The sequence below is a fragment of the Dreissena polymorpha genome, chromosome 14 (genome assembly GCF_020536995.1).
Source record: "Dreissena polymorpha isolate Duluth1 chromosome 14, UMN_Dpol_1.0, whole genome shotgun sequence".
NCBI lineage: Eukaryota > Metazoa > Mollusca > Bivalvia > Myida > Dreissenidae > Dreissena > Dreissena polymorpha.
The window spans coordinates 18,812,222-18,830,381 of record NC_068368.1 but is presented as its reverse complement, the minus strand read 5'-3'; the positions used below and the strand labels follow the sequence as shown (position 1 = coordinate 18,830,381).

General features: G+C 35.9%; 1 protein-coding gene across 2 annotated transcripts in view; it reads right to left on the bottom strand.

The window, feature by feature from the left end:
* The window catches only part of LOC127856883 (protrudin-like), a 31,952-nt gene that overhangs the window by 9,205 nt on the left and 4,587 nt on the right, over positions 1-18,160 (bottom strand). Inside the window, exons 2-10 of one of the 2 annotated variants that reach the window (XM_052393065.1) lie at positions 16,021-16,182; positions 10,115-10,185; positions 8,711-8,885; positions 8,020-8,115; positions 7,488-7,600; positions 6,268-6,377; positions 5,459-5,554; positions 2,547-2,637; positions 1,284-1,333 (exon numbers count right to left, since the gene is read on the bottom strand). In XM_052393065.1, coding sequence (XP_052249025.1) covers positions 1,284-1,333; positions 2,547-2,637; positions 5,459-5,554; positions 6,268-6,377; positions 7,488-7,600; positions 8,020-8,115; positions 8,711-8,885; positions 10,115-10,185; positions 16,021-16,175 — 957 coding nt within the window. In that variant the 5' untranslated portion in view covers positions 16,176-16,182. Of the gene's footprint in view, positions 1-1,283; positions 1,334-2,528; positions 2,638-5,458; positions 5,555-6,267; positions 6,378-7,487; positions 7,601-8,019; positions 8,116-8,710; positions 8,886-10,114; positions 10,186-16,020; positions 16,183-18,160 lie in introns of both variants that reach the window. The other variant, XM_052393066.1, reaches the window with a different exon arrangement.

Sequence of the window (18,160 nt, the reverse complement as noted above, 5' to 3'; positions counted from 1 at the left end):
ACCTTTGACCTCTTAGCGTGACCCTGACCTCTAAGGTAGTTGTAAGTAATCTACAAATAGCATGATGAATCACCAAGTTACAGTGAGAATAAACTGTTTTATGTCCAATTCAATCTTTGAAATGTGACCTTGACATTTGAGTATTGAGACCAGTCTTACATGAACCACGTCGTCTTATGGTGAATTGCATTTTTTGCCACGTTATTATAAAATCAATCAATGCATGGAAAACTGTTTTAATACCAAATAGACTTTTGATCTCTACATGTGACATTGACCTTTGAGGGAGATGGTTGTTACACAAAAAATGCTGTCTATTCAAGTATCTAGTATGTGGTTGGTTATCTTAAAATATCATGATGAATGGCAAAAAAACAGTCTGAACAAGCTGTTTCATGGCCCAATTAGGTCTTTGAACTTTTATGTGAGACCTTGACCTTTTAGGTTGGGATACATCTTATGAAGGGTAGTGTTTGTGCTAAGTTATTTGAGAATCCATCAATATTTTGCAAAGCTATGGCTGAGACAGGAATTTTCAAGCTGGCCGAATTAGTATTTTGAACTGTTTAATTTGATTAACTGTTCATAAGACCTTAACCTTTGAGGTAAGGAAACGATTGTTAAAAGCCACACATTACTTATGATGTTTCATTTTTGTGCCGAGTTGTTTACAAATCCTTCTCTATACATGGCAAAGTTATGGCCGAGACAGGAAATTACAGGCAGACAATAACACAGACAGATGTACAGTGTTACTCCTATATGCTCCCATCTTGGCAATGGGGCATACAGTTAATTGAATCTCAACTGACCATAACACAAAAATGATACACACTGAACTATCATGAATACCATTGGGGTCTAAAGGGAGTAACTGCGCTAATCCTATATTCAGAGTTGTCTCACAAGGTTTTCTAGGATTTGACCTGGTGATCTAGTTTTTGAACAAACAAGACACATACATTGCAAACTGCGCGACAACGGACGAAGAACATATGGTAATCACAATAGCTAACCTTGAGCAATTCATGCTCAGGTGAGCTACAAACACAATCAGAAGACTATATATTCAATAGTGCAAAAACCAAAATAAAATTCCTTTCTTTTCATCATTTACACATACGGCTCATTCAGCAAATTGAAAGTATGAGCGACATTTATTCAGAAGTTAGAGACAAGTTGAAAACATTAAGGACCAGACAAACGTTATGTAAGTATGTACAGATGGACAGAACAGACAGACAGATGCAATCCTTAAATGTTTAATGAAGTCCCAGTCTTACCCTGCGTTTCAGGATAGATGAAAACGATGCCTTGCATTCAAAACAGGTCTCTGGAAAAGAGCAAAAACAGGTATTATAAATGTAAACAAGAACATCAATATTTTGATCGTAAGGCCAAAGGCTGCAATATAAGATCTATCCAAATTTAATATAGAACATGATTTCTTTGCTGAAAGTTTGGAAAGCATACAAACACGTTTTATTTATTTTGGTCAATTTTCATGATTCTCAAAACAACAGAGCCCAAAGGCACTAAGCAACTTACCAGAGACATGTAGAAACTAAACTGTTATGTGAAGATTTGCTGATGTTTGTGCTATAATGAAAGGTTTGTATCTATTTTTTGTGGTTTCAGAGAAAAAGATTTTTAAAGTTATAAGTTGATATAAATGATATGACCTTGGATATGGGCAGTTTTGACCCCAGGGCCATGATTCAAACAAACTTAGTTTAGGACCACTAGATAATGTCATTAACCATTTTTTTAAGCCCTGACCCTTGCGGTTTAGAGAAGTTTTTGTGAAGTTTTCCTTTTTAAATCCATTATTAACTCTGGTGACCTATGAATGCAATGGACCAAAATGATTTGAACAACTTTGAAATCTTGTCACCCAAGGATTATTCCTTTGAAGTTTTGTTACACACTGTCAAGAGAATAAGAATAACAAGTGCGAAAAGTGTCGTCCCAGATAAGCCTGTGCAGTCTGCACCGGCTAATCAGGAACAACACATTCCGCCGAAACTCGATTTTTGCTAAGAAGAGATTTTTTCAAAGAAAAATATCATTAAGGGGGAGTGTCTTAACAAGGTATAATCATTTAACTTTAACACAAGCACCTACATGCACCAAAACTACTCACGCACACACCAACAAACGACAGACATCAATAGCATCCTAAAAGCTTTGAAATCAGGGACCTAAAATCTCTTATGACCACTATGTGTTCATATGAGATGTGTTCTGAAAAAACTGGGCATAATGCATGTGCGGAAAGTGTCGTCCCAGTTCCGCACAGGCTAATCAGGGACAACACTTTCCGCTTACACTAGATTTTCGGTAAAAAGGGACTTCCTTTAAACGAAAATACCATGAAAGCGGAAAGTGTCGTCATGAAAGCGGAAAGTGTCGTCCCAGATTAGCCTGTGCGGACTGCACAGGCTAATCTGGGAAGACACTTTCCAAAAATGCATTATGCCCAGTTTTCTCAGAACGCATCTCAGATGATCTAACAATACAGCAGATACAAGTATTGATGATCTTACGCCTCCTCTTGAGGTCCATCAGCCTGGCCACCATTCCTGGCTTGCTGTCACTGCTGGGTTGCAGCTCCACGTCTTCTCCCTCCGCACCAGTCTAATTTTAATTAAATACATATGAGCAGTGCTCTCTTAAAAAAGGGTTTAAATGCATGTGCGTAAAGTGTTGTCCCAGATAAGCCTGTGCAAGCCGCATAGGCTTATTAGGGACAACACTTTTGGCTTGTATGGTATTTTTTCGTTTTCAAAAAGTCTCTTCTAAGCAGACTGCACAGGCTAATCTGGGACAACACTTTACGCACATGCATTTAACCCCGTTTTTAAAGAGCGCCGCCCATGTTTATAATAAATCATAAGTATTCACACATTGCTATAACTTTGGTGGCCAGTCTAATACAAAAAAAATCATTTTAATAATATGGTATTAGTCTAAAAAGAATAAGTATGACCTTTATTCTAGAAAAATGGGGCTCATGTGCGTAAAGTGTCGCCCCTGTTTAGTCTTTTCAGTCTTGGATTAAACCAAGTCTCTTCTAAATGAAAACCCATTTTAGGCCAAACGAGTTGTCCCCTGATTAGTGATTAGTCTGTGGGGACTGCATAGCTTACCTGGGATGACACCTGCCGCACTTGCATTAAAACCAGTTTTCTCACAACCATCTTGTATAATTAATCTTAAAAATGTCAAAATTTCTTGGTGACAGCATAATAAGAAAACATCAAATAAAATGCCCATGGTTTTTTTTAACTGAGTGCAATTCTTGGAATAACACTGACTGAATATGTATACTTTGTTTCTCTGGCATTATTTTATTGTCATTAAAATTTCTGTGTATTTACAATTTGCAATTACTAGGGATGGCATGGACTGTTAAATTTGTTGAATATTTGTTGTTTCCTTATTAAAATATATTCAAATATTGATTTTCAACAACTCAAGATTAAAATTCTCAGTACCGGTACTTTTCCATCGTCTAGTATTGCTATACAATTTTATTATAAAGAAATCTAGAACTCCTGTCCAAATATCAATGTTCATGAATATTTTAGAATGAATTGCATATGTAATTCTGTTAATTATTTCATCTGCAACAAAAAGAACAGGAATCATGTGCAGACATGTACAGTGTCACATCATCAGAGTGGATATCATGGACATTGTGGACTCATTGTGGGACTAAATAAAAACGTTGCAACGATGACCATGATACCTTTACTTATGTATAACAGTTTCATAGTGAACTAAAACAAAATAAGGTATCAATAGCAGGAAAGATGTGCACTTAATATTTCCACTTCAACGAAGAAACCATTCCAACTTAAACACAACCTTATCGTTAAGATATTTAACAGTTCCTGTACACCCCCTCCTATGGATGGTATTCCTACTTTGCTACTAATGCTTCTTATTAAAGTCATCCATAAACATGACAAGAGGTCGGGATGGGTGGGACTGGCAGTCTAACTTTGATTATTATCAATTAGCAACTACAGCTAAGTGTGTACAATAATCTGTTTTGGTGACATGGCTACACGTCATTGACGTCAATTAACCATTTACCACTTAAATACGTATTGATGTAGTTGTAGTCCCTCAGAAAGTTAAATTTAATTAAAGACCATTCTTAATAGAGTCAAATTTTAAAGGCTTCATTTCCAACCCTTAAATACTGATGAGCAGCAAACAGCATAAAGCCTGAACAGACTGTGAGTTAAGGGATTATTCCTGTGTGGTTAATTGTTGTGTCATTGTATAAGTCAATGGTTTTAGGACTAACAGGCACAACATGCATCCCTGCTGGACACAAACTTATCAATGATTTACTTGCCTTAGTCTAAGATACCCACCTGTATAATGGCTGTATTGCAATTATGAAAACAATGATTATGTTAATTGATAAAAGCTGCTATCCAAACATTGGTTTATACACAATAGCCATCTAAATAACTTATGTTTTTATAGAACAGAACTAAATAATTTATTTTGACTTAAGCATGTTAAGCTCATTAACATTCATATAAAATAACAACATGCATTGAAGTACACACACAACACACATCATTTTAAAGACAGTTAATTTTAAATAAACAGGAAATAAACATATTTCCTGAACATATTTCGTGAGAATGTCACAACATTCATTCATACAGACAATAAATATTTTCTATATCAAGACATGTCTCAATTGAGCATGGACGCCATCACGATCCACTTTAATCTAAAAACTTTGCTTATGTAACAAACTGTTAACGGCTTAATTTGACTTTTGACTTCCGTGTTTACCTTGACCTCTTAGGTAATGAGACAGGTGAAGTGCATAATACAGTGACTCCTCATTTGGGGATAAGTTGTGATAATTTATTATTAAATTGCATGATAAATGACAAAGTAACAGTCGTATCAAGCTGTTTAATTGCATAATTGTACTTTCCACCTTTTAGTGTGACTTTGACCTACTAGGGAAAAAGAAGGTTGTACACTTATGTTCACAAATTGACTGGCAAACAAATAAATTGTCTGTTATATCCCCTCTACCTGCTGGAGTATAAAATATATGCTTTTTAGTATTGCGATATCTACCTGACAATAACTTAAAGCCAGTATACATAAATGAGCCTCGAACTGGAAAAACCAAGCCTAATCCATGTGTGGAAAGAGTCGTCCCTGATTAGCCTGTGCAGTCTGGAAAGTAAATCAGGGATGACAACTTTCCGCATCAACTGGATCTGTGCTAAGAGACTAGAGCTACCTTGAAATGAAAAATACAATAAAAGCGGAAAGTGTCTTCCCTGGTTAGCCTGAGTTGACTGCACAGGCTAAACAGGAACAACATTTTTCAAACATTTATTAAGCCCCCTTTCCCTAGATTCATGTATAAATCAACATGACAAGCACTACACTCTTTGCAGGTACTTACATCAGAGAGTTTGTCAGCATCAGTGAGGGAGGAGTTGACCCCGTCCTCCCCCAAGGCCTCGACCCCCTCTGACAAGGCTCCTCCGTTCATACACTCCTAGGATTGCAAACACAGCAGGGTCATGTCATTACCATGATCCTCTTATGACAAGTTTAACATTTAATTGAGCCCTGTTCTGGGAAAACTGGGCTCATTGCATGCATATAAAGTGCTGACCCAGATTTGCCTATGCAGAATGTACAGGCTTATCAGGGACAACACTTTCCGTTTTTTAGGATTTTGTCATTCAGAGGAAGTCTCTTCTTATAGCTAATCCAGCAGAATTACCTGGACTGGATCTTTGCCTAGAAGAGACTTCCTTAGAAGAGACTAGGCACAAGTGCCTATACTGGATTTTCGCTTGGAAGAAACTTTTCTCTAAATGACTAAGTCCAAAAAAAACAGAAAGTGTTGTCCCAGATAAGTCAATTAGTTGAAAGCTTAAACTTGTCATTAAAAGATCATGGTGCACCTCGTCCTGGGTAAAACTGAGCTTCATGCATGTGCGCAAAGTATCATCTCACATTAGCTTCTGCAGACTGCATTTGCACAGGCTTATCAGGGACGACACTTTCCTCGTTTATAAAAAAAATTGTTTTAAGGAAGTCTCTTCCAGCAAAAGGTGGAAAGTGTCTTCCCCCATTAGTCTGTGGGAACTGCACAGGTTTATCTTGGACAACACTAGAAGCACATGCTTTGAGCCAAATTGTCCCAGAACAAGACTCAATTTATTGACATCCAAAAAAATAACAAAAAACAATCAAGCATACCTTTTGAGTGGGGCCAGCATTATTTGACTGGTTTTGATTTTCAAAAATGGCAGCAAGGCTTCTTTTCCCCTGTGTATACTCAATGAAGTTGAACACTCTTCGACGGCAACCTGGGTGTAAAAGGAACAAGCGCTCTTTATAAAATGTCTGATTCAAAGCAATCTTGAGGTAATATTTTCATGATGTAAAGGAATTCTCTAAGGAAGTGAGCCTTTGGCGAGTTGATCAACACATTTATGGACAAGTTCAATTATATATGGTATGAAAATACAAGGTTCACATTATTTTTTAAGACATTTTACAGGACAAAAAAGGGCAATTTAGGCAAAACTATGCAATATAAATGGTCAGTAAAAACGTAGCCAATAAAACCTTTCAAATTTTACAGCAAACAAGGCTCTAGTACCTAATACCATGTGATCATAAAGTTGTTGAACATAGTGAATAGAAATTGTTATAAATCAAGGGCCACGACTTTGCACTTTCTAGGTCAATCATCAAACCTAACTACAATATTATGACCAAATAAGTAACGTTTTGAAAATTTCTGAGTGGTTGCTAAGTAGACTGGTTATGTGTGTATGACAGCCTGGTTGATAGGAGGACTAGTTTCTTTTGAACAAATGATTAGTTGCTATGTTGGTTAGTTGCATGTGTATAACAGTGCTTTGCAAAGGGGTTTTTCAGACGCCAAGACCGTTAGGGGTGAGTCAGGGAGGGGGGCGCCTCCCTACATTTAATTTTTTTGGCCATTTATAGGGCAAAATGATATGATTTGGTGCATTATGACTCTTAAAGGGATCAGCTATAAAGTGACAATGACAAATATTCACTTTGTTTTAACCCTTTCACACATAAATACATAGAATCCGGACATGATCTAATATCTGGCATATAACGACTCTTTTCATCTCTATCCATTACCCAATCATCCCATATAATCATGACTTCCACTTTTAAAACCAACTTCTGGTAAATATTGACCATTAAAGTGCTTAAGAATTTCATAAACACAAACATACACTTATTTCTACAGTATTTAATAATTTGTGGCATATGTAACTATTCAAAGATTAAAATAAATATACGTCCAATCAAGACAGGGGGATTGCCAATGAACTGGCATGAATCACATGTGAGTGCATTGTGTATTGGTCATATTTGATTACAATGACCAATTGACAACTGAATTTAAATTCAGATTTTATGCAACCTGTTACCTGTATACACCTGGTTTGTGGCCAGGAAGAACCAGTTAGTGAGAAGAAAAGCCGTCCAGCGAGTGGGACACACGACAAGGCAAAGCAGTAGGAAACACACCTCCATGTGGAACCTGAAACAAACATCATCATTCTGTCAGCCTATAAATCAAGGGCCATTACTTTGCATCTTTTAGACCAATCAGCAAACATTTAGACCACAGTTTCCCATTTTTTTTCTTTCAATATTTAGTTGACACATGAGGGCTCCAATCAAGGCGATCCACGATACGTTTAGCACCAATGTAACCCAGCCAGAAAAAATACAACCACCATGGGGATTGAACCCGGGACCTCCCGGCTCCAAATCAAGATAGTTCCCTTTTCCCATTTATGGTATTTTTTTATATAAAAGAAGTTTCTTCTTAATTAAATTTCATTCTTGACAGAAAGTGTCATCCCTAATCAGGCTGTGCAGACTTAGGGCGACACATGCATTAAGCCAAGTTTCTCAGAACGAGGTTCAACTGTTTTCACTGTACACTTCACTCACCTTAATGAAGGCAAGGTGAAGTCCCATTTCAGCAGACAGTAGAAATACCGCAGGTATTGATTGCACTTGCAGATAAACTCATGCATTTGAAGCAGACTGAAATACAACATAACTTATCAGGGGTCGTATTCCAGAAGCACCTTAAGTTAAATTGTATTCTTAACTTTAAATTGGGAAATTTTCTTAAGTGTTTCATTTCATATTGCACTAGATTGGCATCAAAATATACATTTAAATAACATCATTATGCCAATGTTATTTAAGGAATTCCAAAAAACATGTGTTTCCATATTTAGTAAAGAAATACAAAACATTGTAACTTAGAACTTAAGTGAAAATATTTAAGAAATGACTTAAGATGTTTCTGGAATACCATCCCAGAACAATTATTTCATTCTTGAGCATATTTGTTCAAGTACAGAAATATTTGTTTTGCAAATACATTACTACATGTATATGACACATACAGAATAGTCTATGAAATATGATGTCAAGGCATATCCAGTAGCAACCAACATAATACTAAGTTTGTTATAATCTTAATACATGAAATCATCTTAAAACTTCTTTTGAGTCATTTTCCCAATGTAAATGTGTTTTTTTATTATTTCTTGACCACTGGTTTAGAGTGTCAAGGATTTATTATGATTTGTCATCTACCAAGATACAAGATAACTCAGAATTTATATACCTCCATTTGAAATCTCTAATTGTCTGAATAGCTGAATGTTCGTCCAGCAAATCATCTTGGAATTCTGTTGTCGTGGTTACTGGTAGGAATTTGTCAAGCAGACGGGTATGCAGTTGAATCAAGCACACCAGGGCAATCAGAATCACAATTAAGGCGACTAGAGTGAACACCGCAGCTAAGAGGCAAGTGTTACACCAATCAATAAAAATAATATATAATAGTGTGGCATTTGAACAAATTAGTATAACTAATCATGGTAATACAACCCTTCAGTCTGATAGCAAAACTATTGAAAATAGTTGCAGCTAAACCATAATGTACAACTTTTTATAGCATTGGTATTGTTGAACCATTAGTTCAACTGTAATACAAAGCTGTGCAACAGTTTAACAGAATTAATTTCATAAATAGTTACTGGTTTGTACAACTAATAAAAGTCCTGTAAAAGTTTTACCAATAATTTTATGCAAAACGTAATTTCAATAGAGGAACAGTTAAATACATTTGTAAGTAAATGTACATCAATTTGATTGATTCATGCAACAGTCAGTTCATTTTATTGATAGTCATGCATCAATTTGAACAGTATACATTTAGTTTTAGAGATGTAACATAACAACAAGAGCTGTCTCCATCAGAAGACATATGCCCCGAAAAACGCTTTTTCGAAACCTAAACACAGATTTCGAAACCTAAACCAAACCCTAAGTTCAAGGTGAAGGTCAAAGGGGTCAAAATTTGTGTGCATATGGAAAGGCCTTGTCCATATACACATGCATACCAAATATGAAGGTTAAATCTGAAGCGACATAGAAGTTATGAGCATTTTTCGAAACCTAAACGCAAAAGTGTGGTGGACAGACGGACAGTGGGATCACTATATGCCCTCCTTCAGGGGCACAAAAAACGGCAAGGTATTTCTTTTAATGCATCCAATTGTATACAAGAAAATAGAAAAAGGTTCTTTAACTTTGTCAAAGCTATTTTTTTTATAAAAATGACCACCTAAATAATTGCAACAAAAGTGTGCAAGAATCGTTAAACATCTTACACTGTATCTCTGAGAATCATGCCTTCCAAAAGTAAAATTCATCTTAGTCAGCAAACAAATTATAGGTCCTTTGGAATGCCCGAAGTAAGTAATACAAACTGATTGTTACATAGACAATTTTTTCACATTATGAATCATTATTTGCTGTCATTCCGTTTGTTTTTGTATAAACAAATTGTGACTTAAAATACTTGGGACCCATTAAGGCCATTAGACATAAATTATTTACATTTTTTTTTAAATAAAAATAATTCATTCTTCATTATTTTTTGTTGGGGGGGGGGGGGGGGTTACTTCAAATGTAATTGAAACATGTTATACAACTGATGACACGAGAAAAAAGAGAACCTTACCTTGGGATAAAATCAGGCAGGCCAGGTTACATAGCAACCACAAACAGCCTGTCAGCACTGGATAGCGCCACCTTAAAATCAATAGATCCTTGTTCTGGGAAAATTGGGCTTAATGCATATACGCATTATATGTAAGTATCATCCCAGATTAGCCTGTTAAGACTGCACAGGCTTATCAGGGGCTTTGGCAGAGTTTTCTACAGTCGAAACTGACCTTACGGCCACCTGAAAATAACAGTCACCGGCAGACAATGGTCAGTCTGGATCGCCCCGACAAAAATCACCAACGGCCACTACATTTCACTCCGAAATTCATGTTTGAACTAAAAACAACAGTCACACGTCAGTCTTCTCGAGTCGCAAAAAATAAAAACACAGCACATCATTTGTCCGTCTATTTTGCGGGTAAAGCCTCTTATAGCGGTAACTGCCTTTGATATTATAAAAGCGGCCCGCTGCGAGTAAACAAATGAGAGGGTGTTGAGAAGGTTTGTTTTCCAGGGATAATTATTGGGGGTATCTTCAAAAGAAAATATGTCAGAGTTTGTGACACGTTCAAAGTAATTTTCGCTAATTAAATGACCGCTTATTAGTACATTGTACTTGTAACCTTGAGTATTGATTTGAAAATAACATTTTTGGATCATTCTTTAAAAGAGCTTTCTAGCATACACAACACTTTTAAAAGCAATCGGAATAATACATCACCGAATAACAATGAGTGGTAAATACGAGTTCTTTGCACACCGGGTCAAGTGTTCTACTTTTCAAAAGAAGAAAAGCAAGTTATTAGCGTGGAGTGAATTGTTTTGATTATTGCAAAAGAGAATGGTTGTGTGTGTTTTGAAGTTTTTTGCGTGATTAGTTATCTTTTTTGTGCATGATGTGCTATGTTTTTTTTTATAAAGAATGAATTAATGTTTGTATTTTGTATTAGGTTATTGAATGAAAATGCTGTTTGTGTGATATTTGCCTACGAATAAATGTTAACAAAATGTCTGCGTCTTTTTCTTTGAATGAGAACGGTACAGTTACACCGTACTATCGGTTTATGACAGCGAATCTGCTGTTTAGACTTGTTCGGACGTGATGTTGATGGCACGTGAAAAGCTTTATTTACTGAATGAACGAGATGCATGAGTAAACAATTATACTAGCGTTGATAAAGTCATTGATTTAGTTTAACAATAAGAAATTAAATTAATCTATAAGATATTATTCTGTATTATTCAATGTAAATAAATTATGTTATTATGCTTAGTTATCGGCAATGAGCCTTTGTTTTACACTGTATGCAAACGACTGGGTGGGGCAACGACGTAGAAATACTACCAACTGACCAACCATCTTAAAATTGTGATCCGAAAACAACGGTCACCTGTGGACAATGGTCACTTTGGTCATTTCCCCTGACTGACCGCTGTTCTCAGGTTTGACTGTATTTATTTTATTTTCTCCATCACATTGGGAATTTATTTCATATTTATAAAAAACAAACTGCTTCAACTTTTGTTTTACTTTATTTTTATTCTTAAATTTTATCATCACAATTGCATTATTACAATATTAACATTTGTTCTATAAATCTTATACATATGGATACATATGAAAAAATCTTTTTCTATTAACAAATGATCACAGTTTATATATGAGACATTGCACCAATGATGATGACGTTGAGTGACAAAGAACATTCATGAATAAATACAATTCTCGAAATACACGAAATACGTATGCTTTTCATATTGGTCACCGTTATAGTTTCATAAATGTTAATATTTTATTATAATTGACAATGTTTCTTAACAGAAATGATTGCCATTCGCAACAGGGGCAACACTTTCCGCTTTTATGGTATTTTTCCTTTAATTAACAGAAATCTCTTCTAATCAGAAGTCAAGTTGAGGAGGAATGTTTCCTCCCTGATAAGTCTACAAGCTTATCTATGATGATGATGAATGAACAAGCATTAAGCACTTTTTTCTAAACATTCTTATAACAGTGTCTGTGTTGTTTTTTGTCATCAGTAAATGAGTGATACCATCATTGATATAACATATACACGTATACATTACACAGCAGGTATTTCTCTAAGATTTCACTAACGCACAGTTACAAATTGAATTGCAGTATTTGTGTGGTTGAGGTCAGTGGTGCTTCCTTACATGTGTTTATTCTTACTTTTCAAACAACAGCAACTATGTACTTAAGATTTAGCACTTGCACAATAATAGCCACCTGAGGGCAATTAATTCAAAATACCCCAGTAGCAATAAAAGCAAAACACATTTAAGCCAGATAAAATGCTCTGAAATACTGTTTATTAGGCTTTGATTCTGTATGATGCTTAAAACAGGTCTACAAAATAAACATGGCCAAGAGGTACCAACCCCCAGAACACTATCCACCCTGAACTTTGCCTCAACAAAATCCTAGGCAAAAGTCTGTTTCTTTACTTAATAACATCTATTTTGTTGTATACAGTAACACAGTCACAGTAACAATACATAGGGCACAGCATATCATCAAATGAAAGTGCATTTCAATTATTATTTATGAAGTAAGAGCAATATGTAATACATATAAGATATAACATATTATACATCATACAGTATAATAAGTTACAAGAACAATAAATTTAGCCTTGCTTTGAGAAAACTAGGATTAATTCATACACTGTAGTGTCATCCCAGATTAGCCTTTGCAGTCTTTGCAGGCTAATCGGGGACAACATAAAGCAGAAAGTGCCATCCCTAATTAGCCTGTGCAGACTTCACACACTAATCCTGGACAACAACTTTACATCCAGGTTTTCCCAGAAAAATATTCAGTTCAATCTTCTAAACAGTAAAAGTTACAATACATGGGATACAGAATATCATCAAAATAAAGTGCACTAAAATAATAATTTTAAGAAGTCAGAGTGATATACATACTTTATCCCGTTTTTAACGCGACATTGAGGGTATAAGACCTTATGGACTATACTAGCCTGTATTCAACCTTGTGGGATATACCTGTCGCGTGCACGGACTACTTTTTACTTTACCACTGAATGATTTTTCATAAGAAATAAAGTTGAGAAAACTTTAGTTTCAAAATTATATGACCTTCAACCTTTAAATCTAGTCATATGACATAATTTTTTGCCATCCGTATAATGAACAAGCAATTGAATTGATATCCCCCGCCTATATACTTCTGGACACAAAAGTGTTATATTTGACACTAAAAAAAGCATTTTTTTGAAGATACAAACGGCCATAACTCTGTTATCATCAGATGGTGTACAATGCCATTTGGCATGCATCATCCTATTATCCATATATATACTCATACCAAGTTTCAATGAAATCCGCAAAAGCACTTCCAAGATATGGCTCCGGGCACAAAAGTGACGGACGGACGGACAGCCGGACGGACAGCGCCAAAACAATATTCCTCTGCCTCTGGCGAGAGATATATACTCATACCAAGCTTTAATGAAATCAGCCAAAGCACTTCCAAGATATGGCTCCGGACACAAAAGTGCCTATAGTAAAAAGCAATTTTTCAAGATACAAAGGGCCATAACTTTGTTTTTAACAAATGGTGTACATTTCCATTTGGCGTGCATCATCCTCTTATGCATATATATACTCATACCAAGTTTCAATGAAATCCGCCAAAGCACTTCCAAGATATGGCTCCGGACACAAAAGTGCCTATAGTAACAAGCATTTTTTCAAGATACAAAGGGCCATAACTCTGTTTTAACAGATGGGGTACAATGCCATTTGGCATGCATCATCTTCTTACGCATATATATACTCATACTAAGTTTCAATGAAATCCGCAAAAAAACTTACAAGATATGGCTCCCGACACAAAAGTGCCGGACAGACAGCCGGACGGACGGACAACGCCAAAACAATATCCCTCCGCCTCTGGCGGGGGATAACGGACGGACGGACAACGCCAAAACAATATCCCTCCGCCTCTGGCGGGGGATAATAAGCTGATTGATGGTTGAATAAAATGACGTACTTATTGCGTCATTTTCCAAAAAAATTTGTTGATGATTTATTATAAACGCGTACATGTACTGTATATCGACATATTTGAATTGTCAATTTATGGCATTTTCCTTATTTCGTGTAAAGTGCATTGTTTATATAAGCCATGCATGTACTTATGACATTTAAGCATGTACAACAATCCGTACAAATATCGCACAATTCATAAATACTCTGCAATATTTGCTTTCCGATTTAATTCACGTTAGGCATAGAGCTGTGTAAAGTATAAGATGGTAAAAATAGCACCACACTGGAATTCGGAACATCCCATTTTGTACACAGGTATTATCCACTCATTTATCTGTTGTGTAATGGGATGTTTTCGATTATTTCTGGATTTATATATTACATTATTTTCTTGTATAATAAGGCATTTACCATAGACAAATAAAACATTGTGCAAGTTTAAACATAATTATGTTTGCATGCAGAAATCTGCAAATGCAACAGAGTTTACCAACGGCTATTATTTGATAAACTGCTCCGGTTCATTTTAACAGCAGTAATGTACATAGAGTACATGACGTAGCGTGTGACCAAGAAGAAAGTTTTTTGAATTCTCATTTGAATATAGTGATATGATGGCATAAGTGTATTTATTTAACTATGCTAAAATAGTTATTAAAGACCCTAGATGCAAAATCTTCAATTATTGAGTTAAAAGGATTATTAGATGTATTTTAAAGGATAATTAAAGGTAAGATACTAGTTTGAATGTGTTTTGGTTTTTGTTTGTACTTTTGTCGTTCCCTGTTCTCGGGGAAATGATTTTAACATGGGCGCCATTGATGCATCGGATCACACACGGCATACCCATAACATTATATAAAAAACATGTTCTGGGCGTCCTTAAATTCGTCGTCCGAAGTCGGAAAACGTATTGCCCTGTTTATTAAGTCAAATAAAGTGTCAGTCGCCGCAATTGTCTGTTTACTCGTCGAAATTGTGAAGGTTGTCAATGGTGTACATTAATGTTGACATCAACATCATTTTGTCAGGAGCAATCGCCGCCATATTGGATTTTGATAATTTTCTTTCGAAAATAAAATGAATTATAGTAAAGTAAAATCTACTTTTCGCGGTCGTAATGTGTTACAATTCGCATGCTGCGTAAAATTAAATCGAGGCATATGGTGGTATTTTTACTCATTTTACAGTTTGTGTGTGATGTTTTTAAGACTATTTTGCGTACCAGAACAAATACATTTCTATCACTACGCATGGTTACATTCGTTATATTTTAAGCGCTTTTAAGAATGAATTAAAATTATTGATCTATTAGATCAATAGATTATTAGGTTATTAGATCTATTTATGTTAAATGTCACGTTGAAAAAAATCAAATGGGATAAATTGAATACTAGGATTAGCGTTGAATACAAAGAAGTTTATGTTGCTCGACTCGAACACCGAAAGCGCTCACCAAGGCTCGCGCTCCCGGCGTTCTAAGCCTTGCAACATAAACTTCTCTGTATTCAACGCTAACCTAGTATTCTCTCTATATATACTTAGTAACAACCAAAATCAAATTGGTCATGTTCTGGGAAAACAGGGCTACATGCATGTGCATAAAGTGTCATCCCAGATTAGTCAGGACAGTATGCACAAGCTAATCAGGGACAATACTTTCAGCTTTTTCACTATTTTTCATTTAAAGGATGTCTTTTTTTAATCAAAATCCAGTGTAGGCAGAAAATGATATTCTCTTTTAGATAAAAATCTACTTTAGATGTAAGGCGTCATCCCTGATAAGCCGGATTTAAGCACAGGCTAATCTAGGATGACACTTTACCAAATGCATTTAGACCAATTTTTTTATAAGGCAACTCCATTATCTAAATGTGTTACCTTCTCAAGTCGTCCCACAGGTAGAGCAGGAATGCGAATGGTTCTGTCATACAATTGAACCGCTCCACCTCTTCCACAAACTGGGCGATATCCACCTGAGCCGTGGGGCGGGTCATCACGTTGTCATAGCTACCAGCTGAGATATCATCCTCCATTGCAAGTCTAAAAACAAAAAACGATACTGATCTTAAACAAAATTAGGCACCTCAGTAAAATTTGGGGCTGAATTTTGGCCCCATACCCAATCTCAAAAAGTATACATTTTTCCCAAATGACTCCCCATATTCCCAATTAAAGGTTTAAACAAACAACAATTTTTTCATAGATTGACTTTTTAATAGATTGTAAAATTGAGTTCATTTCCCTATTCAGCTCTATAAGTTTGACCTTTTCCCAATCTGAAGGGCCCTGGCCAAATTCCCCAAAATCATGCACAAAAAAAAGCTGTAGTTTAAATTTTGTTCCGACAGTGCATTATGGGTAAGTTATTTATTAAAATGAGCACAGAAACTGATCATTGCATGCAGAAATGCATGTAAATGAATATTTGAATTGATTATTGCAATTTATACCCAGCAATTAAAAAGACCCAGAATTCCCAATCTGAAGATTTTCACGACACAAATTTTCCCAATATCAGAGTTTTTAACGCTGATTTTTATCAATTGGTACTTTTAGAAATTCCCCCCCAAAAATCGCTGTCTGTATATATTTTTAATTTACATTCTAGGGTTGAGAACACATGCATAAATTATAGTACCCGGTACATGTACTCATTTTGTACTCATTTTGTAGTAAACAATAATTGTATTCATAAGTGACATTTGACGCTTTCTGATATGGTTGTTGTTATGGGATCATCACAATAACAAACATTGCTGGCATCTGGCATTTATTTTTATTTCCAGTTGAAGAACAAGGATGTTGAGATAACTCTGAATAACACTTAAAGCAAACTGTTTCCTTTAATTTGCATTTTAAATGTTTGGCCTATAAAAAACTGCTTTTGTCTTTGAATTTGCTAGGTAGGTGTGCCCGAAATGGCTTAAGCTCTTACGGATTATTTTGCAGACTGTAAATGCTCAACATTAACTCAACTTTTAAAAGAACAGTCTTTAATTCAAAAATGGGAGGGCTGCAATTTTTTTTTAATGGATGAAATTATAGGAAAGACAGATAAATTCTTGAATAGGTAATTCCGACGCAGAAAAGCACCATTCCGGGAAGATTGGGTAGCGATGATCTTAAAAACTTTTGTAGTATCTGAATCTGAATCGATACGCTTCAGGGCGTTGTAGGGCATAGGTGGCAGCGGCAGAGTGATTAATTTAACTGTCGTTTCCTCAGCCTAGTCCTGAAACCTTTGACAAGGTCGCCAAGGTGTAATGGATATGGTGTCTGCCTAGCGACCAGGAGGTCATGGGTTTAATCCCCACTGTGGGAGCGTTCTTTAGATCCCCTTCAAAGGCACCAAGTACTGGTTCTAGGCCCAGGAAACAGACTCAAGAGGGTTTCAATAAGCCAGAGGCTTTTGATGCAATTGAGCTAAAATAAATATGTTTAAACTAACTAAACCTTTGACGGTGGACGCACATACTACACTGTCTGTAAGTTGGTTCCAGTCCGACACAGTTCTGGGAAAAAAATGAGTTTTTAAATTGCTCAGTTTTAAAGAAAGTTTTGAAACAATTAGTATTATTTGTCACCTGGTTTTCTAGAATGTTTGTAGCTTGGTAGTCATGAAATGATCTAGGTTTATTGTTTCGTTCATTTTTTGTGGTGTTAATATGTCATGACTATGTAAGGCTGGCATCCCCCCCCCCATCTACTTTGTAAAGGAAGGTGAGTCGGTTTATCTTTCATAAGTCCTGTAGACTTTGGAGTTCCAGTTTGATTCGCATGGATGTAACACAGCCTTCATCTTGTGAGCGGAGATCCCGTGATAAATCTAGCGGATTGTCTCTGGATGCGCTAGTTTTTGTCGATATGCTTGGCTAGATGTGGATCCCATACTACGGAGCTGTGCTCAAGTGTCGATCGGACTAGAGCTTGGTATGTTTTTCTGTAGGTGATGGGGCAGTGTTTGAGGTGTCTTCATATGAATCCTAGGGTACAATTTGCTTGTTTTACTATTTTGTTG